This window comes from Myotis nattereri, assembly GCF_964212035.1.
Source record: "Myotis nattereri genome assembly, chromosome: 2".
NCBI lineage: Eukaryota > Metazoa > Chordata > Mammalia > Chiroptera > Vespertilionidae > Myotis > Myotis nattereri.
Window position 1 is genome coordinate 111,441,336 of NC_138076.1, and position 21,640 is coordinate 111,462,975.

Below are 21,640 nucleotides of genomic sequence, written 5' to 3' on the forward strand. Positions count from 1 at the left end.
TATAAAGAAAGAACACATACAACTCAACAACCCCCCAAAAAACAAAACAGTCCAATTAGAAATTGGGCAGAGAACCCGAACAGACATTTCTCCCAAAAAGACATACAGATAGCCAAAAAGTATATGAAAAGATGCTCAACCTCACTAGATATTAGGGAAATGCAAATCAAAACTACAATGAGATACCACCTCACACCTGTTAAAATAACTATTATTAGCAAGACAAGTAATAACAAGTGTTGGAGAGGTTGTGGATAAAAGGGCACCCTTATTCACTGCTGGTGGGAATGTAAACTGGTACAGCCACTATGGAAAACAGTACGGAGGTTCTTCAACAAATTAAGAATAGTTACCATATGACCCTCACCACTCTTCTGGGTATCTACCTGAAAAATTTGAAAACATTTATTCGCAAACATATATGCACCACCATGGCAGCATTATTCATGGTGGCCAAGATGTGGAAACAACTGAAGTGTCCTTAGATCAGTGGTCGCCAACCTTTGGGACCTCATGGACCACTGGTTGATGACCGCTGCCTTAGATAGATGATTGGATAAAGAAGATGTGGTACATATATACAATTGAATACTACTCAGCCATTATAAGGGATGAACAACATGGGTGATCCTGTTGCAACATGTCCCGTTTGCAACAACATGGGTGATCTTGAGAATATCATAGTAAGTGAAATTGGTCAGATAGAAAAAGTCAAGAACCATATGATTTCACTCATATGTGGGCTATAAAACTGAAAACAGCAAATGAACAAACATGACAAACAAACAAAAACTCATAGACTCAGACAACAGTATAGTGGTTACCAGAGGGAAAGCAGGGTGGGATGGGAGGAAGTAGGAGAGGGTAAAGGGAGGATAAATGGTGGTGGAAGGAGACTTGACTTGGGGTGGTAAACACACTATACAGATGATGTATCATAGAATTGCACACCTGAAACCTGTATAATTTTATTAACTGCTAAATTCAATTTTAAAAATCCATGAAAACTTAAAAAAATAAGAAAGAAGCAGGTCACTAAAAGCAACCAGTTTTCTCAGTATACTGTAGAAGCATGTCTTTTGCGGTGGATAGGCAGGAAAATTACATTTGAAATCATCTTAGTGATTTTACTACCCTAAGGTACATATACCCACTTAATCCTTAAAAAGCCTCCTGATTGTCCCATTGTTATCATCTTATCACAGGTGAGAACACTCAGGGCCAGTGAGAACATCTTGCCCAGGGTCACACAGCATTTTGTCTGTCTCCAGAGCCAGGAATCTTAACTTCTACAGTACATGATCTCTCTCCTAAAAAATTTATTTTATATGAGCTCTATATACCTGGAATAACATTTCATCTTGAATATCCCTGTTAATAGTTAAATCTGTCCTCAATGTGTTTTGTGCCTGCCCTGTGTGAGGCACCAGGCTAAGTGCTTCATATATATTGTTATAAACCTCACAATTGGTATTATCATATCATTTTATGGAAAGGAAACAGATTCATGGAGATTGAGTAACTTGTCTAAGGTCACAGTGCTAGTTAAAGATGGAAGCTGGGATAAAGAATAATTATCCAGGATATTTAATTATCTAGGATATGTAAAGAGTTTCTACAAATCAATAAGAAAAAGATAAACAACCCAGTAATTCCTTAACTAATAAAGAATTTAAAGATTTAAAAAAAAATTAAAAATGTAATTCCCTTATGTCCTCTTTGGGGAAGTGTTATTCAGGTCCTCTGCCCATTTTTAAAAGATGTTTTTTAATTGATTTTTAGAGAGAGAGAAGGAGAGAGAGAGAGAGAAACTATTGATCAATTGCCTCCTGCACACCCCCTTCTGGGGATTGAGCCCAAAGCTAACCAGCAGCCTCTCAGTGCACGGGGCAGCGCTCAGCCAATGGAGCCACACCAGCTAGGGCTCCTCTGCCCATTTTTGAATTGAGTTTTAAAAATTAAAAAAATAATAAAATAAATTTGATTCAAAAATTAATTGACATTCAGTTGAATTTAATGAAGTCTTTCATGACTTTTGACAGAGTGGTTTTGGTGTAGACATATGAACAGAGCCAAACTACATTGGACTGAGAAATGGTCAGCAAACAGGCCAGTAGAAATGGTCACTGACTGTAGGATGGAGAGAAAGGGAGGAGAGAGAGGGGGCAGATGTGGAGAGGGTCTAGAAGACAAAGCTACGTCCAGGTTCCATGGGAAGGAGCTAGCATGTTTGTGGTTACAAGAAAAGAGCCCACAGAAAGGAGAGGTGTATAAGAGGAATGGGGGAAATTTTTTTTTTTAAGTGTAAGTCTTAGAGAGGAGAGAACAAATGGTCATTAAGCAATGCTTTTACATTTTGGTCTTGATCTTTGAAAAAATAGAGTTATGTCCCCAAATGTCCCAACCTATGTTCCTCATAGCAAAAATTGCTTTATTAAAGCTGCTGATTCCTAAAGAAAGTTACAAAATCCCTCATTTGGGTGTCATTGGAAATTTTTGCTTTTCCTTTTGGATTCAGAAGGCTCGTGAGAATATAGCACCTGTCTTTCCTTTTGATCAGTTCTTAGTAATACTTGGTATTTAATGTCCTTTCTGAGCTTTAGTGCAGAGAACCTATTTTTTATTTTTTTAATAGTCTATTTTTTTGTTAATCCTCACCCGGGGATATTTTTTCCATTGATTTCTAGAGAGAGTGGAAGGGAGGGGGAGAGACAGAGAGAGAAATATCGATGTGAGACACATTGATTGGTTGCCTCCCACACGCATCCCAACTGGGGCCGGGGATTGAACCTGCAACCCAAGTATGTGGTCTTGACTGGGAATCAAACCTGCGACCCTTTGGTGTGCGGGTTGACGCTCTAACCACATGTAGTTGACTTTGCATCCAATTTTTAAATAAATAAATGAATAATACAATTCTAAATGAACTTTCAGAGATATTTCAATAACAGTAAAATTTGGAACGTTCTACCAGCAAAGTCTTTCTGAAAAATCTCCTACATATGTAATAAAATGTTGTAGCCATGTTACTACAAACTGTAAATTTGTACTTACTTCCTCTCACCTGTAGTACAAGCATTAAGTACTCACGCCCAGGAGAGACGGATGGCACTAGGCTCCTGGTCATTTGTGATGTCGCCCTCGGGAAGTGCATGGACTTACACAAGAAAGATTTCTCCTTAACAGAAGCACCACCAGGTTATGACAGTGTCCATGGGGTTCCTGAAACAGCCACTGTCCCCACAGACTTCGAGGTATTTGTATCAAGAAACAAGCAGAGCGGCTCCTGTATTTACTAAATATGCTTAAGTTTAAATAATTATTGTATATCTAGTGTCTGGCTTCAATATTTTCATATTCAGTAATTAGCAAACATGAAACTCTGCTTTTATGAAAACATGTACCAATAAAGGTTATTTCCCCACCTATTTATGTTTGCTCTAGGATGATGAATTTGTTGTATATAAAACCAGTCAGGTTAAAATGAAATATATTATTAAATTTTGCATACCTGGAGATGAAGTAAAGGACTTTCATCCTTGTAATAATATTGAATTAGAGGAACACACACCTGAGGTTTCAAAGGTTGAAGGTAAGACACTGTTCTTTTTTGTGTGTGTGTGTGTGACGATCACATTTTTATTTTTTTTAATTAAATCTTTATTGTTCAGATTATTATAGTTGTTCCTCTGTTTTCCACCCATAGCTCCCCTCCACCCTGTTCCCACCCCACCCTCTGCCCTTACCCCCCACCCCCACTGTCCTCATCCATAGGTGTACAATTCTTGTACAGTCTCTTCCTGCACCCCCCACAGATTTCCCCGAGAATTGCCAGTCCACTCCCTTTATATGCCCCTGATTCTATTATATTCACCAGTTTATTCTGTTCATCAGCTTTTTATTCACTTGATTTTTAGGTTCACTTGTTGATAGATATATACTTGTTGTTCACAATTTTTATCTTTACCTTTTTCTTCTTCTTCTTCTTCTTAAAGGATACCTTTCAGCATTTCATATAATACAGGTTTGGTGGTGATGAACTTCTTTTAGCTTTTTGTTATCTGTGAAGCTCTTTATCTGACCTTCAAATTCTAAATGATAGCTTTGCTGGGTAAAGTAATGCTGGTTGTAGGTTCTTGGCATTCATCACTTTGAATATTTCTTGCCACTCCCTTCTGGCCTGCAAAGTTTCTGTTGAGAAATCAGCTGACAGTCGTTGAGTATCGACCTATGAACCAGGAGGTCATGGTTTGACTCCTGGTCAGGACACATGCCTGGGTTGTGGGCTTGCAGGGGTGTGCAGGAGGCAGCTGATCGATAATTCTCTCTCATCATTGATATTTATATCTTTCTCCCTCTCCCTTCCTCTCTGAAATCAATAAAAATATATTTTAAAAAAGTAAAAGGAAACCTTTATACATATTATTGAGGTAAAACATATGCAAGTGTTCAAGCCTTATTGAAAGCCAGAGACTCCATTGTGGAGAGAAAACATGTAAAACTCATGTATGAGACAAAGCCTATAACCAGGGCTATAATCAAAGCCTATAACCTCACTTGATGAATATACATCTTTGAGAGAAAGCACATAAATCTATGACAATGTTTATCAAACTTTAAGCCTCATAGAATATAATAGAATTCTTACTTGGGAGAAAACTTAAAAATGTATTGAGTGTGATCAGCTTTATAAAAAATGTACAACCTGTGGTCAAGACAGAATTCACATAAGTTTGAAACTATACAAATATTTCAAGACCTTTAGCAATGAACTGGATACACCAAAGAATTCCTACTGGACAGAAACATTACAAATGTAACGAAAGTGATACATTTAAATCCGTTTTCTCAATGAATTACATAAGAAAATTCATATTCTATTACTATTGAAGATTAACCAATATCAGATGTTAAATTCCTGAGAGAATTAAAAGTTAAAATTATTTACAACTCAAACTCATTAGAATGTTGTCTGTCAATAGAGCAAGAAAATTTGTGGAAAGGTATAATTATTTTGAGTTTACACAATGTTTTTATTCAATTATTTGAGGTTTCTTGGAAGGGTTACATTGTTATTGATGACTTACAGCATGAAGTTTAAAATCTGTTGATGTTATGCTTTTATTACATGCTTTTCAATTTTCACTAGGATGGCCTCAGGGTTAGGTATGAAAGAACCTACTTCATCAGGTGGGGTTATTTAGATCCACATAACTGGGTAAAATTATAACACTAATGTTAAGATACAATATGATATAAATTTGAGAGTCTGGGGATTGGCAAAGCATAAATGTAAAACTGTTATCTAAATTATAGTGCATTTTGTGTTCACAGCCTCTTCTCTAAATTTGTTGATATGACTGAGGGTCTCCATTGATGATCATAGGAAAGGATTACTCTACCAGGTTATTAGGAAATAGAGTAGGCCAGGACACTGAAAGAACGAGTTTTTCATGTTAGAATGATGGGTTACTAGGGATGGTATAAATGATAGCAAAAATGGAAGGTGAATAATGTTCTCCCTCCTTTTGGAAAGTTAACAGCTGATGCATATTGTAGGTTAAGGAAAATGTCTTATGTTTGGAAATAGAAAAAAAGTGCATTATAGGAAACAGTTTACTAAAAAGGACCAGAATAGAATGTGCTTGTGAAGGATTCAGAATTAGCCACTTAAAATGCATTTTAATGCCCTGGCCAGTTTGCTCAGTGGTTAGAGTGTTGGCCCGCCAACTGAAGGGTTGCAGGTTTGATTCCCAGTCAGGGGCATTTACCTTGACTGCAGGCTTAATCCCCAGCATGGTCGGGGTGCATGCAGGAGGCAACCTATCGATTGTGTCTCTCTCACATAGATGTTTCTCTCTGTGTGTCTCTCCCCCTCCCTTTCACTCTCTCTAAAAATCAATGGAAAAATATCCTTGGGTGAGGGTTAAAAACAAACAGAAAAAATAATGAGTCTGGGAAGAGTATATACCTCTAACCATATTTGTATTTTTGTACTACCTGATATAGTACATGAACATTTTTTCAATATACTGTATTAGGAGTTTGATTTAGTCTTCCTTGTATCAAAAGTCTAGGGAATCTCATATTTCTCACACTTTTATAGAACAAAAGTAATAGTGACTGACTAGTTCTAAAGTACAAGTCAGGGAGTGCAGCTGTCTAGAGTTAGCCTAAGCTACTCTTATTCAGAGTTTCTTAAGATCTTGATGTACTTGTGTGTATGCTTAAACATATGCCTTTCAAGTAGCGGCATGACTAGGTTTTCAAGACGACCTCTCAACATCTGTAGATTTAAAAGACAGAGTGTCTGTTGACAATGCTGCCCTCATTCTTTTCATTGGCTATTGAAAATCATAAAATGCTGTTTGTCCATTTCTCCTGAAGTATTATGTATGAAGGGGAGGAGAAGGATTAAAAATCAAGATAATAAAAATAGAGAGTTCAAGAATGGTTTTAAAAGGTAACATTAAAATTTTTAATGTTTAGATTACCAGTTACCAGACACCAAACCTTTCAGCAGCATCAAAGCTGGTCTCCAGGACACCTCTGGGAATTCAGTTCCTCTTGAGGACCTGCACATCAAGGGGAAAATAATAGACTTTGTAGCCCAGGTAAGCGCTTCGTGGTTTTACGATACTTAAGCCAAATGGATGTCAATCATAAATGAGCATTGGATTACAGTTGCATGAACTCAACAAAACATGTACATTTTTCAAATTCGTTTATTTACTGAGCACCTACTACATGCTGGGGACTGTTCTAGGCTCTGTGCATACAGCAATAAACAGTATGAAAACTCTGCCCTCGCAGAGCATACATTTCATTGGGGGACCAGGCAACAAATGTGATCAATAAATAAAATGCATGCCATGTTAGATGGTGTTAAGTGCTAGAGACAAAAATCAAAGCAGGTAGGGATGGGAGCTGTACAGGTTAGAAGGATTTCAATTTAGAAGTTGCATGGCCAAGGAAGGCCTCACTGAGATGACATATAAGCACAGATCTGTAGGAAATGAGGGACTAAAGCCTTTGGACTTCTGAGGGGTGCTCATTCCAGGCAGAGGAAGCAGCACGTGCAAAGGTCCTGAGGTAAGAGTGGATCTAATGTAATCAAGGGACACCAAAGAGTTCCACTGTGGCTGGAGCATAGTAGGAAGCATGGGTAGGAAATTGGGTCAGAGAGTTGAGTTGGGGGAAGGCAGCTCACATCAGGACACAGGACATACTATCTTCAACTCTGAGTAAAATGGAAACCTTTCAAAGATGTTTGGCAGAGGATATAATTGAGATCACACTGGCCACCTTGTTGACAATTGACTGAAGAGGACCAGTTAGAGACATCTTAGGTCAGATTCTCTGGAAAACAGACGCTTGATGGAGATTTGTTTTCAGGAAGCTTGTTGGGAAGTGCTCTCTGGAGTGACATCTGTAAGAGAACATGGGAGGCAGAGCCGGGCAGAAGGAGATGTGGACTGTGACACAGGCATACCAGAGTCCTCAGACAGTTTCAGGGGGAGCTCTGAGATGTTCTGAAATGAGGCAAGGGGCTCAGGCCTTATACCGGCCTACAGGGACCAGTCATTGGATGTGGCTGCCCCTTGTGGAGGGGTCATTCTCTTGAGTGAGGCAGTTCATCTTTGGAACAGGACATTGACTGGGGAGGGACACAGCAAGTAACACTCCCTGCAGCCTTGGTCCTGAAGGGGACGTCTGGGGGCATATCACAGTGTCAAATGTAGGTGACTATTGAGTAATTCAGTCAAGGACGATGGTGATTTGGGTCAAAATGTTAGTAGTGGGGGTGGTAAGAAATGATTGGGTCTGGCAAAGGATTAAAGGTAGAACCAATAAGATTTGCTGATGGATATGGAACATGAGAGAAAGACAGAAGTTGAACATGACATTACATGGACATAGTTTGGCCAGATGTCATGGTGAAGCTCTGAAAGTGCTTAATTTTCTAAAATAATTTATTTTCTAAGAGTTGATCTAACCATTGGCTCCTAACACAGAAGATTACATTGAATAACACTAAAGACCTCTTAGGAGAATAAGAACATCTAAGTCCAGTGTTGTGGTATTGCTGTCATTTCAGAAGGGAATCAAGTTAAATTTAATGATTGCTTTAACCTGTGAAAATGGGATGTAGTGGGGTAGGCAGAGCATGCCTCCCATATGTATACCAGTTTGCAACTATCTGACCTCTACACTGGCCCCACTCTGATCCATACTGAGGATGCTGATGCTCATGATATGATAAAGCACAAATTTGAACTGATCCTAGGGTTATATTTTTTCCTAAGATGTAAACAACTGATCATTGTTTAGACTTTGGTGCAAGTATTTTACATTTTAACAAGAGTCAAAGCTTTACATGGAAAGATTGACTTCTAACTTTGGGCAGTTGTTTGAAAGAGATTGGGTGGGAAAGAGTGAAAAGATGTTAATGGTGAATTTGAGATGGTAGAAACCTGGTGCCCCATCCCTTCCCTAAGGTAGAACCCTGTCACCAACCTGAATTCCTTGTGGAGTCCAGGTTCTTAACCACTGTGCTGTAATGCAGCTTGGTATGGACTGTAAGAAGCAAAGAATTTGGAGTTTGAAAGGCTTAGCTGTGAATCCTTGCTCATTCCTTTCTAGCACTATGACCTGGGGGAAGTTACTTAACTTCTTTGTGCCTCAGTTTCCTCATATATAAAATGGAAATAATAATATCTGTCAGTGACTATTAGATACAGGTACCCAGGGCATTTTTTTTCATATGTAGTAGAAGCAAAACAAACAGTGGCCATTTTACAAGGAGAGGTGTGTGTCCTCCATTTGTTACTGTGGATTAGACAGCTTGTACCATCTGGCATTTCAGCCTCATAAGGCTTTTCTCTTAGGGAAGTTTGCCCAAGCATGAACTCGTTATGTAGTAGTGGCTTTTTCACTAGTTTGTGATGAGACAGCTGGGCTATAGGATGACCTTGAATCTCCAGGCAGAAGCCTAGCAGCCCAGACCTTGTGTACTCAATGGCTCACATATTTGACTCCTTTTGGAATGAGTTCAGTGTTTTTGGTTTAGTTATGTAATGGTTTCATCTGAAGGAGAAAAATTAAGATGTCAAAAATTTGTACAGTATACTAGTTCACAGTCTTAGTAAAAATACTTTTGTCAATGTTATCTAAAATTACTTTTTGAATGCCTGATCATACAAAGAAGATATGCATAATAGATTTCATTCATAGTTGTTCTGCAAATGGTTCCATATGGTTTCATCAAGTTTGTGGATGTTTTTTCTTCTTTAGGTCATTGTTTTTCAGACGTACACAAATCAGAGCCCTGTATCCATTGAGGCAAAGTATATTTTTCCTTTGGATGATAAGGCAGCCGTATGTGGTTTCCAAGCGTTCATCAATGAGAAGCACATAGTGGGAGAGGTAAGGGGAGAAAATGCATTGTGGCTGCTCTTTGGTTCTAACATCAGTTTTCCATTTACCCAAATCTTCTTTATTTGCATCCCTATGGTGTGGGGCTGAGTAGCAGGCTTATAAAACAAAAGTATTCTTTGAAGAACTAAGTACTTATGCAGTTAGCCTCCACTCACAAATCCCTCCTTCATTATCTCATTTCACGCCTACCTGTCCACTCTTTATTGGTCAGTGCCTTGCAAATTGTTTGCTTGGGCACTTTTTAAAAAGTGTGATTTTATTATCAAAAATTTGAGAGAAGCACATTAGAAAATTGGAGAAGGCCTTATAGATTTTTGCAAAAACCGATCCTCTGCATCCTGCTATAAAAGTCAAATTGGGAAAACAAACAAACAAATAAATAAAGAGTCAAACTGGGCAGTGTCTCTTGCTCCATTAGTGTTTGGACAGGACAGACCCAGGGACACCCTTCTTCCAGCCTCCAAGCACCCTCCAACCTCTTTTCCAGTCACCACCTTTGGAAACATTTCAGCCATTCTCGGCCTCTGAAACCAGCCTACACCATGTTTTGAATTTAACTTCTTATTGCCAAGCAACCATGAGCTCCCAAATTCATCAGAATTAGTCTACTGAGGTGGAAGCTGCTGTCAACTGCCTGGTCAACCTGCATTTATGGGTCTCTTACACCTACCTCTCTCTGGGCTTCTAGTTCGACTCCAACGATGTGGCTCTGGAGAGCATGGGCCACTTCCTCCAGGAGTTGGCTGAGGAGAAACCTGAGCACACCAAGCGTCTCTTTAAGATCCGTAACCAGTGCCTCTACTTCGCCTCTTCCAGGACATGCAGACGCCTTCCCAAGATGAGGGGAATAAAATTCAGGATGCCATGAAAGCATGGCCATGGAGACGAACCAGAACCAGGCCCTTTGCCATGCCCTGGGTTCTAGGTTCTGTCTGCACAGACCCTCATGTCTGTGACTTCCTGGAGAACCTGGATGAGGAGGTGAAACTCATCAAAAAGATGGGCAACCATCTGACCAATCTCTGTAGGCTGGCTGGTCCCCAGGCTCGGCTGGACATATATCTCTTCTAAAAGCTCACCCTCAAAGATGATTAGGAGCCCTTGCAGCCCAGAGAACTTTGAGGGGCCACTCTGCATCTTCCTGGTGTCTGGCTTCTGCCTGAGTGTCTCCATGAAACCACTAATATCCCTATAACCACCCTGGAGCCCTCTCCCATGCCTTGAACTAAATGGAAATAATAAAGTTTTTTGCAGGAAAAAAAAGTCAAGCTCAAGTGAAGACTATTGTTCTAAATATAAAGAAAAATTGTAACAAAAGAAGTAACAGTTGATTCATTCTTTTTTTATTGTAAGGATTAGCTCACAGTTGCAGTAGTAACAAACATTTCATTAAATTTAAGATAAGTTCAATTATTATCTTTTTGTTCAAAATTAAGTCCTAAACTCTTTTTTTCACCATTGACTTACATATTTTTATCTCAACTTAAAGAGAATTCTCATTAGTTGGCCTTTTCTGATTCAAACTCTTATTAGATAAAGATGATCATTGCCCTGGTCAGTGGTTAGAGCATTGGTCCATCCACCAAAGGGTCAAAGGTTTGGTTCCCAGCCAAAGGCACTTGCCTGGGTTGCATGTTCGATCCCTGGCCCCGGTCAGGGCACATGTGGGATGCAACCAATTGATGTGTCTCCCTCACGTCTATATTTTTCTCTCTCTCTCCTCCTCCTCCTCCACCATCACCTCCTCCTCCTCCTCCTTTTTCTCCTCCTCCCCTTCCTCCTCCTCCCTCCTCTTTCCCTCTCTTCTTTTCTCCCTCTCTCCCTCCCTTCTACTCTCTCTAAAAATCAATGAAAAATATCCTTGGGTGAGGATTAACAAAACAAACAAAAAAGAATGATCATTGATGATCATTTTATATATTTCCCTTAATCTTAGACACTTAGTTTTCTCTTTTTGCATAGGTTTTAATGATGAAGTTTTCCTTAGTAAAGTCTGAAATCACTGTTCATATTATGACTGGTATAAAAATAATCTTTTCCAGATCAAAGAGAAGGAGGCTGCCCACCGAGAATACCGAGAAGCCATCAGTCAAGGCCATGGCGCTTACCTGATGGACCAGGATGCACCTGTAAGGCTGGACATTCATCCATTAGTCTAGCACATTTACTAGAAAGGGAAAAGGAGTTGAAAAATTATTTGAAATATAAAATTCATACTAGAAACTAGGATAACTTAAATTATTTTGGCTCTACACTTTCAGATACTATTAGTAAGGGGAGCTCAAGCTGATCATACCCATTGGGCTTATCTAAATAATGTAACCAAACAAATAAGAGCCATCTCTGTCATTGGGAACTGAGTTTCCCAGAAATGACAACAAAAAGAAAACATTTGAGATACATAATTTTCACCTTCTGATAAAAGAGTGTAATATAGCTCTGGCCAGTGCAGGTCAGTTGGTTGGGTGGCATCCTGTGTACTGTAAGGTTGTGGGTTTGATCCCTGGTGAGGGCACATTCACAAATCAGCCAATGAATGCATAAATAAGTGGAACAACAAATCGATGTTTCTCTCTCTTTATCTCTCTCCCTTCCTCTCTTTCTAAAATTAATAATAAATCCTGGTTGGCATAGCTCAGTGGTTGGCCAGGAGGGCACATGCCCAGGTTGGGGTTTTGATCCCCAGGAGGGGCTTGTAGGGGGTAGCCAGTTGATGATTCTCTCTCATCAATGATGTTTCTATCTCTCCCTCTCCCTTCCTCTCTGAAATCAATTAAATATATATTTTTAAAAATAATAATTTTAAAAGTGTGTAATATGTTTACGTGTTTCCTAGAACTAAGCTCACCTAGCAATTTATTCTATTTTCATCAAATCAGAACCCAGGGAGGCATTTCTGCAGGATCCTAAGATATGTCCAGGTTCTGTTCTTTCTGATTATTTGCTTTCGTAGGAATTAAATATGGAGAATCTGGAAGAAGGAACAGCTGTCATGTCCACTGGGTTTCTTTTCCTATATATAAAACGTTTTCAATGTGTGTCTGTAGATACTAGATTTCAAGCAGTCAGCTTCTAACTAGTGTCTCTTGAGTAGATATTTAGTTGTTTTTAAAAATAGGCCATAGGTTTCAGGTATCACTTCTGAGTATTGCAGATTGCCATAGTATTGTGAAAATTTGATGTTTAGTTTTAAGATTAAAATAGATTTAAGGAATAAATGATTACTTTTGACATCTAAGATTTCCATTTGCAGAATGGGGAGTAAGCAAGGAAGAGGTAATTGTTAACCAGTTACAGTCCCCTTGCTGAAGTGCATGTATAAAAAAAGCCTGGCTTCTTTTGACAGACTGCCACTGAACAGTGTGGGGTTATTGTCACAAATGGATTGGTCTGCATGTTTCCTCCTTGATATTTCCCCAGGAATATGACCCACAAAACAAAAAGTTTTCACAAAGGATATTACTTATGGGTAAAGTCTAGAGAGAACCATTGCTAACCCAAGCCTTTGGGTACCCTATAATGTATTTTGCCACCCAGTGACTATAATGTTCTCATACTATATTACATTAATAACATAATAATATATAACATATAAATATTATAAGTTATTATACAGTTTACCCTTCAACAACATGGGTTTGAACTGCACAGGGCCACTTATACATGGATTTTTTTAGTAAATATATTGAAAAAATTTGGGAGGCTTGTGACAATTTGAAAAAACTCACAGGTGAACCATGTAGCCTAGAATCATAGAAAAAAGAAAAGAAAAAGTTAGGTATATCATCCTATATAATAAAGGGGTAATATGCAAATAGACCAAATGGCAGAAAAACCCAACAACCAATCAAAGCGTAATATGCTAATGATATGGTAAGGCTGCTCAACCGCTTGCTATGATGTGCACTGACCACCAGGGGGCAGATAGTCAACTGGTCGACCAGTCGCTATGACATGCACTGACCACCAGGGGGCAGATGCTCTGATTGGTAGGTTAGCTTGCTGCTGGGGTTGGGACTGAGCAAGATGGGCTGGACACACTCTGGAGCCCTCCTGCTGTCCCTCCCCAGCCTGATCGTGCACTGGTGGGGTCCCTCAGCCTGGCCTGTGTCCTCTCGCAATCCAGGACCCTTTGGAGGATGTCGGAGAGCTGGTTTCAGCCCAGTCTCACAGGCAACTCCCCTTGGGAGGGCACCAGATGCAGGGTTTATGGCTGGCGAGTGCTGCTGCAACAGCGTGAACCTCTCCCGATTGGGACTGATTGGCTGCAAGCCCGTGGCAGGCACAAGGGGGCCGGGATGAGCGGGAGCAGCAGTTAGGAGCTACAGGTGGCATTGGACTGCGGGTTTTGGCCCAATCCCTGCAGGACACCCAGAGGGACCCCACCCATGCATGAATTTGTGCAACAGGCCTCTAGTGAATGTATAAAATATATGTAGGTAAGGAAGACAAGTGCGTGAACATCAGGACTTACGGAAGAAGTGACAGCAGGCTAACTCTACTGTTTTGTGCAAATGCCTTCGGGTTTATGATGAGGACTGCCCTTAGCTATAAAGTTGCTTACCCCTGAACCTTGAAGGGAAGAGATAAAAACCAACTGCCAGTTTTTGGTTTTACAACAGAAAAAAAAAGCCTGGATAATGAGGACACTTTTTCTGGATTAGTTTCATCACTTTGTCCCTGAAGTCAGGGAAGTACCTTGCTTCAGCGACAAAGGGGCTACCTTTTAAAGTCCTTTTGACATTGGACATTGCCCTTGGCTACCCAGAACCCCATGTGTGCAACAGGTGTCAAAGTGGTCTACTTTCCCCAAACACAAGTCTCTAAGTCATCAGGAGACATAGTACCTTTAAGGCTCATTACACATGGTCTCTATGGAAAGGATTGCCAATGTTATGGAAGAGAACCCTAATAACCACAACATCACAGAAATCTGGAAGAATTACACCACTGAAAATGCATCATTGTTATGGAAAATGCAGAGAAAGCCATCAAGCCAGAAACAATAAATTCCTCCTGGAGAAAACTGTGTCCATATGCTGTGTGGGACTTCACAGGATGTACAACAGAGCCATTCAAGGAAATCATGAAAGATTGTGGGCATGGAAAAATAAGGTGGGTGGTGCCCAGCCAGATGGACTCAGTTGGTTGAGTGTTGTCCTATGCACCGAAAGGTTGCCGGTTTGATCCCCAGTTGGGGAGTGTACGGAAGGCAGCCGATAGATGTTTCTCTCTCATATCGATGTTTCTCTCTTCCACTTCCTCTCTCTAAGTAGGGTTCCAATTATTCGTTGAGTATTTTTTACTTCTTTTATGACATGGATCCTTCTATGATACAGGCACTGAAACTAAAGCCACAGTAGAAGAAGGATTACAAAAAAAAGTGGGTGGTGAAGGGTCTCAAGATATGGATCTGGAAGAGTTGAATAGCTAGTAGACACCACACCAGAGGAATTAACAGATGACTTGATGGAGATGAGTGCTTCGGAACCAGAGCCAGATGATGAGGAAGAAGACGTAGAAGAAGCATTGCCGAAAAACAAAGTGAAATTAGACAGTCTGGCAGAAGGGTTCCAATTATTCATGAGTGCTTTTTTTTAAAATATGTTTTATTGATTTTTTACAGAGAGGAAGGGAAAGAGATAGAGAGTTAGAAACATCAATGAGAGAGAAACATCGATCAGCTGACTCCTGCACACCCCCTACTGGGGATATGCCCGCAACCAAGATACTGGGACCCTTCAGTCCGCAGGCCGACACTCTATCCACTGAGCCAAACCGGTTAGGACATAGGACATCATGAGTGCTTTTGACTTCTTTTATGACATAGATCCTTCTATGATACAGGCACTGAAACTAAAGCAACAGTAGAAGGATTGGTACTCTATGGAAACAGTTTTAGTGAAATAAAAGAAAAACAACGGATGACATAAACTTACAATATCAATAAATGCTATATAGTACTATATTATATAATTTCTTCTTATGATTTTCTTAACATTTTCTTTTCTTTTCTTTCTTTTTTTTAAAATATATTTTATTGATTTTTTACAGAGAGGAAGGGAGAGAGACAGAGAGTTAGAAACATCGATGAGAGAGAAACATCGACCAGCTGCCTCCTGCACATCCCCCACTGGGGATATGCCCGCAACCCAGGTACATGCCCCCGACCGGAATCGAACCCGGGACCCCTCAGTCCGCAGGCCGACGCTCTATCCACTGAGCCAAACCGGTCTCGGCAACATTTTCTTTTCTATAGCTTACTTTATTGTAAGAATAGGTATAACATGAAAAATAACTGTTTATGTTATCACTAGGGGCCCAGTGCACGAATTCGTGCAACTTGAAAGGAACTGTGGGCCGCCAGGCTGCGGTGGGCACAGGTGTGGGTCTCAGCCCATCCTCTGCACCCTCACCTGGCTCCTCCTGCCAAGGCCCCCAGTCCCCTGTCTGCTGACAGCCTCGCTCCCGCCGCTTCTCCCACATGCTGAAGGCGCCGGCCCCACTTGCACCCGGTGATGGTGCAGAGCAATTGGGGCCGGCACCAGCAGCAGGCGCGAGCAGGGCCAGTGCTATCAGTGGGTGAGAGTGGCAGCTGCTGCCCCAATCACCCCTCAGGAGCAGGGGTAGATGGAGAAGCCCTCAGGGATGATCAGGACTGGCAGTGCTGCTCACACTAGCTGATGGCGCCAAGCGATCGGGACCGGCGCCGGGCAATGGCAGCGGGTGCAAATGGCAGCTCCAGTGCCAGTTGTGGGTGCAAGCAGGACCAGTGCCAGCAGCAGGTGTGAGCAGCAGCTCTGGCACCAGCAGCAGGTGCAAGTGGGGCCGGTGCCAGCAGCAGGTGCGAGTGCCCAGCGGGACCACGGCGCCCCTGGGAGCGAAGTATTTTCAGTAATCACTAGAGGCTCGCCTGATGACAGCGACTGGCGCCCCACCTTGGTCTGGCACCTCTGCTCACCTGCTCCACCATCCCGCCATGGCCAATGCCTGCCATGTTCTATGCGTGCCCCCTGGTGGTCAGCACACATCATAGCAACCGGTTGTTCAGTTGTTTCGCCGTTCAGTCTATTTGCATATTAGAGTTTTATTTATATAGATTATTAGAACAGTAGTTAAGTTTTGTGGGAGTCAAAAGTTATATATGGATTTCTTTTACTGCATGTGAGTTCAGTGCCTCTAATCTCAACATTGTTTAAGGGTCAACTGTATGTGTATTATTATGTGTTAAATCTATAATAATAAAAGGGTAATATGCTAATTATTTTTTTATTTTATTTTTTTAAATATATTTTATTGATTTTTTTTACAGAGAGGAAGGGAGGGAGATAGAAAGAAACATCGATGAGAGAGAAACATCTATCAGCTGCCTCCTGCACATCTCCTACTGGGGATGTGCCTGAAACCCAGGTACATGCCCTTGACCGGAATCGAACCTGGGACCTTTCAGTCCGCAAGCCGACGCTCTATCCACTGAGCCAAACTGGTTTCGGTGGTAATATGCTAATTAGACCAGATGTCTTCTAGACATCATTCTGGATGTCCTTCCTGATGAAGCTGGGGCCAGAGGGAAGCCAGCCCGGGTCCCGGATGCCTGCAGGCAGCCCAATGGAAGCCAGCCTTGGTCCCGGGTGCCTGCCAGCAGCCAGAGGAAGGAAGCCCAGTCCAGGGTGCTGGAGGGAAGCTGGTGCCGGCATCCGGGGGAAGGAAGGCCTACTCTTGCACGAATTTTTGTGCATCAGGCCTCTAGTATGTTATATAAATACAGGGTGGGGAAAAAGTAGGTTTACAGTTGTGAGTACATGAAACAGTTTATTCTTGTATTATTTATTGCTTTAATTTTTATATAAACAACTATAAATCTACTTCTGCCCCACTCTGTATATATTATTTATTTGTTAGTATATAATAAGTACAATAACAAATATATAATGTATACTTGTTATAAATATATAATATTATATGGGATGTTGTATATAATATTATATGGACAATATAATATAGAAATATACATTATATATTATATATACAGTGTTTCCAAGTATCAGAAGGATATTATTTTATGTGTCTATATGATTTTATAGACTATCTAACTTGTTATAATGGAAGTGACATCTTTCATCCTTTTATATCCTGCGCAGAAGCAACATTGCAACCCCACATGATTAAGTGTCAGTCTCTCAAATGAACCTCAGGCTTTTATACACTTCCTTTAAGAGCAAATAGTATGAATACTTTCAACAATAGAGATTTTTTTTTAAAAAAAAAAGCAAACAGTATGGTGATTACTAAAGGGAAGGGAATGAGGGTGGGTAGAAAAAGGTAAAAGAGGTCAAATATATGGTGATGGAAGGAGACTTGAGTTTGTGTAATGAACATACAATGCAGTATTCAGATGATGTATTACAGAATTGTACACCTGAAACCTATGTAATCTATTAACCTGTGTCACCCCAATGAATTTAGTAAAATTTTTAAAAAATGAGCACTATTGAATAATAATCATCTCTTCATTGTTTATCCCCATCCTGCTAGTAGGTATAGTAGGTATCCTTGATGCCAAAATTAATAATCCATCCCTTAAATCTGTCTAATTATTAATGTTATACACTCCTCATCTAAACATGTTACATTTTCATGGCAACATGGTCAAGTAGAATGGAGGATATAGTTGGGAGGTTAAGAGGTTCTCTGTGTATCAGAAAAAATACATCTAGCCATAAATACTCATGAGGTTGTCTTTATGCAGTGATTATCGATATTCCATTGAAAGAAAGCGAAATACCTCTTTCTAAAAAATAAAGGGATAAATTTACTATAGGGGAAAAGAATTACGTGAAGGCCAAACTCAGTGAAAACTGCTCTGGCTCTGCAGCCACTGGTGGAACTGGTACTGGAGACTGGAGGTCGGAGAGACTGCCATAGTTCTTTCAGGAAGGGCAGCATGGAGGGGGTCCCTGCTCAGAGCCCTGCATGTGGGGCCTCTGGGGTGGAGAGGCCACTGGGTGATGTTCCCTAGTCCAGGCGGGTCCTGCTGCCCAGGGGCCTCCTCTCCCAAGGCTCCTTTTAGACGTCACCCTGTCCCACCACTGGGGAGTGGCTTTAAGAGTCCCCATTTAGCCCTGGCTGGTTTGGCTCAGTGGATAGAGCATCAGCCTGTGGACTGAAAGGTCCCGGGTTTGATTCCAGTCAAGGGCACGTGTCTGTCTTGTGGCTCGATCCCTGGTTGGGGGCATGTAGGAGGCAGCCGATCAATGACTCTCTCTCATCATTGATGTTTCTATCTCTCTCTCCCTCTCCCTTCCTCTCTGAAATCAATAAATATATATTTTAAAAAAAGAGTCCCCCTTTACACCACCAGTGCTTGGCTTGTAGGCTCTATTCTTGTTTTCTGTGGAAGACTCTGGCAGGTTGAAATTCTAGTAGTTCGTGTAATAGGGTTAACTAGCATAGAGTGGATATGCATTTGAGTCACAAGCTAAGTAATGTATTTCTGTCTCAGGATGTCTTTACTGTAAGTGTTGGAAACTTACCCCCCAAGGCTAAGGTTCTTATCAAAATAACCTACATCACGGAACTCAGCATCCAAGGTACTGTGGCCGTCTTCTTCATGCCCGCCACCGTCGCACCCTGGCAACAGGACAAAGCTTTGAACGAAAACACCCAGGTTCGTGTGCTTAAGATAAGATTTAAAGAACCCTTTGTATGTGTGTGTATGTGTGTGTGTGTGTGTGTGATTTATGCATAAGGAATAAAAAAATGCATATAATGCAAAGTATCCATATAATGTTTGTAAAACAAAAAGAATAAAGACAAATATGCGTAATGGGCGTATTTTTATTCTGTTTAGTCACTTTAAAAAGTTTGTGTCTATGTTATATGTTCATCGTTAAGAATTCAGAGAAGCCCACGGTATACAAATAAGTCAAAGAGGAAAATGTGTTTTTGTTTTTTTGGTTAATCCTCACCCAAGGATATTTTTCCATTGATTTTTAGAGAGAGTAGAAGAGAGAGGGAAAGACAGAGAGGAACATCGATGGTGAGAGAAACACATTGATTGGTTGCTCCTGTAGGAGCCCTGACCAGGACCCGGGCCAGGGAGGAGCCTGCCACCAAGTATGTGCCCTTGACTGGAATTGAACCTGGGACCCTTTGGTTCACAAAGAGGAAAATTCAAACCATCCTTAATTCCATCGCCAGACATAGGAGCCCAAAGCTACTGGCTAACACTTTGGTTTATATCTATTCAGACTTCCTACTCTGTGTGTATTTATAAATTGTGTGTATGTGTACATGCATGTTTGTGTGTATATATAGTTGGAAAGGTCATAAATTATCCTGATTATCAGTTACCTTTTAGAACTCACTGTCATTCCATGAACAAATGGTCAATGTCTCCCTACTGCAAAGTGAGACCAGGTCTCATTGCTGCTGTAGGTTGTGGCCTTGGTGACATTACATTCAGTTGAGTCTTACTATAAAACTTGATACTTATACATATGTGTGTGTGTGTGTGTGTTTTTAACAGGATACAGTGGAGAAGATTTGTATAAAGGAAATAGGAACACAGCAAAGGTTAGTACCTAAAATATAAAACCTGACAATTAATCATACAATGGGCATTAGTTTTTTTATGGCTTAAATTTTCATTTAAAATTATGTAAAACAAACACAGGTAGCTGTTTAATATTAAGATATTAGACTAAGACAACTTTCTCTTTGTTTTTGGTAGCTTCTCTCTGAGTATGTCTATTGAGATGCCATATGTGATTGAATTCATTTCTAGTGATACACATGAACTGAAAAAAAAGGTTAGTAAATCTTTGCTTTATTTCTTAAGGGCTCTTATTTTAACACTAGAGGCACGGTGCACAAAATTTTGTGCACTGGCAGGCGGGAGGTGGGAGGGGCATGTCCCTCAGCCCCACTTGTGCCCTCTAGCAGTCTGGGACCCCTCGGGGGATAACGACCTGCTGGCTTAGGCCCACTCCCGGGTGGCAGAGGGTAGGCCCAATCCCTGGGTGCCTGCCCCGCAGCCCCTGGTCGAGCTCAGAGCAGGGCCGATTGGGGAGTTGGGGCACCGTCCCTGTCATGCACAGAGCAGGGAGGATTGGGAGGTTGCGATGCCACCCCAGTCATGCTCAGGGTCGGGCCGATTGGGGGTTTGGGGCACCACCCCTTCACACTCAAGGCAGGGCCGATGGGGAGGTTGTGGCGCCACCCCCTGTCACACACAGAGCCGCAGATCAGGGGGTTGAGGCGCTGCCCCCTGTCACACACAGAGCCAGCTGATCAGGGGGTTGGCAGGCTGCCCCCTGACACACACAGAGCCAGCTGATCAGGGGGTTGGGGGGCTGCCCCCTGACACGCTCAGGGCAGGGCCGATTAGGGGTTGGGGTGCCGCCCCCTGTCACGCACAGAGCAGGGGCGATCTGTGGATTGCGGCACTGCCCCCTGTCACGCTGCTCCAGGGGCCAGGAGGCCTCGCGGCTCCGCTAATCCCGGTGCCGGGAGGCCTCGTGGCTCCCCTGATCCTGGGCGGTGAGGCCTTGCAGCTCAGCAGCTTTGGGGCTGTTTGGCTTCGCTCCACCGCTTGGAGCCTGCATATGCAAATTAACCGCCATCTTTGTTGGCAGTTAATTTGCATATTGCCCTGATTAGACGATGGGAAGTGTAGCAGAGGTACGGTTAATTACCCTTTTTGTCTTTTCTTAGATAGGATTAATTTTATGTTATAAAAGAAGACATGCACAAGGTCTAAAAAGTGAAATGATACTAAAGACAGCTTCTTAAAAGCAGCAGCAGTCCCAAGACAGTGAACTACTTTCATATTTTAGCTCTTTCCTGGTGGCCTCCATAGTTTTAAATAAAATGTTTTTTGCTGCTTGTTCTTGATTCATCTGTTTCAGAAAAAAATTTTTTGATTTCTTATTATGGTATATGAAAATTTAAGTCCCTTACCTCTGCACTCCCCTCACACCTCACTTTTTCTCTCCCCTTCATTCCTAAAGTTATATTACAATGTTTGGTGAAATCAAGTCAATGTTACATTATTATGACTGTTAAATGATGTTCACTATTGAACCAAGAAATGTATTATGATTATATATTCTTTTGTTTTTACCTTTTTTTAAAAAATATATATATTTTATTGATTTTTTACAGAGAATAAGGGAGAGAGATAGAGAGTTAGAAACATCGA

General features: G+C 41.2%; 1 protein-coding gene across 1 annotated transcript in view; it reads left to right on the top strand.

Moving 5' to 3' along the window:
• PARP4 (poly(ADP-ribose) polymerase family member 4) overlaps window positions 1–21,640 on the top strand; it is a 120,433-nt gene that overhangs the window by 40,402 nt on the left and 58,391 nt on the right. Inside the window, exons 13-20 of the mRNA XM_081083578.1 lie at window positions 3,071–3,254; window positions 3,445–3,592; window positions 6,490–6,614; window positions 9,295–9,426; window positions 11,481–11,567; window positions 18,941–19,105; window positions 19,967–20,013; window positions 20,171–20,249. Of these exons, the coding sequence (XP_080939704.1) occupies window positions 3,071–3,254; window positions 3,445–3,592; window positions 6,490–6,614; window positions 9,295–9,426; window positions 11,481–11,567; window positions 18,941–19,105; window positions 19,967–20,013; window positions 20,171–20,249 (967 nt within the window). The remainder of the gene's footprint in view (window positions 1–3,070; window positions 3,255–3,444; window positions 3,593–6,489; window positions 6,615–9,294; window positions 9,427–11,480; window positions 11,568–18,940; window positions 19,106–19,966; window positions 20,014–20,170; window positions 20,250–21,640) is intronic.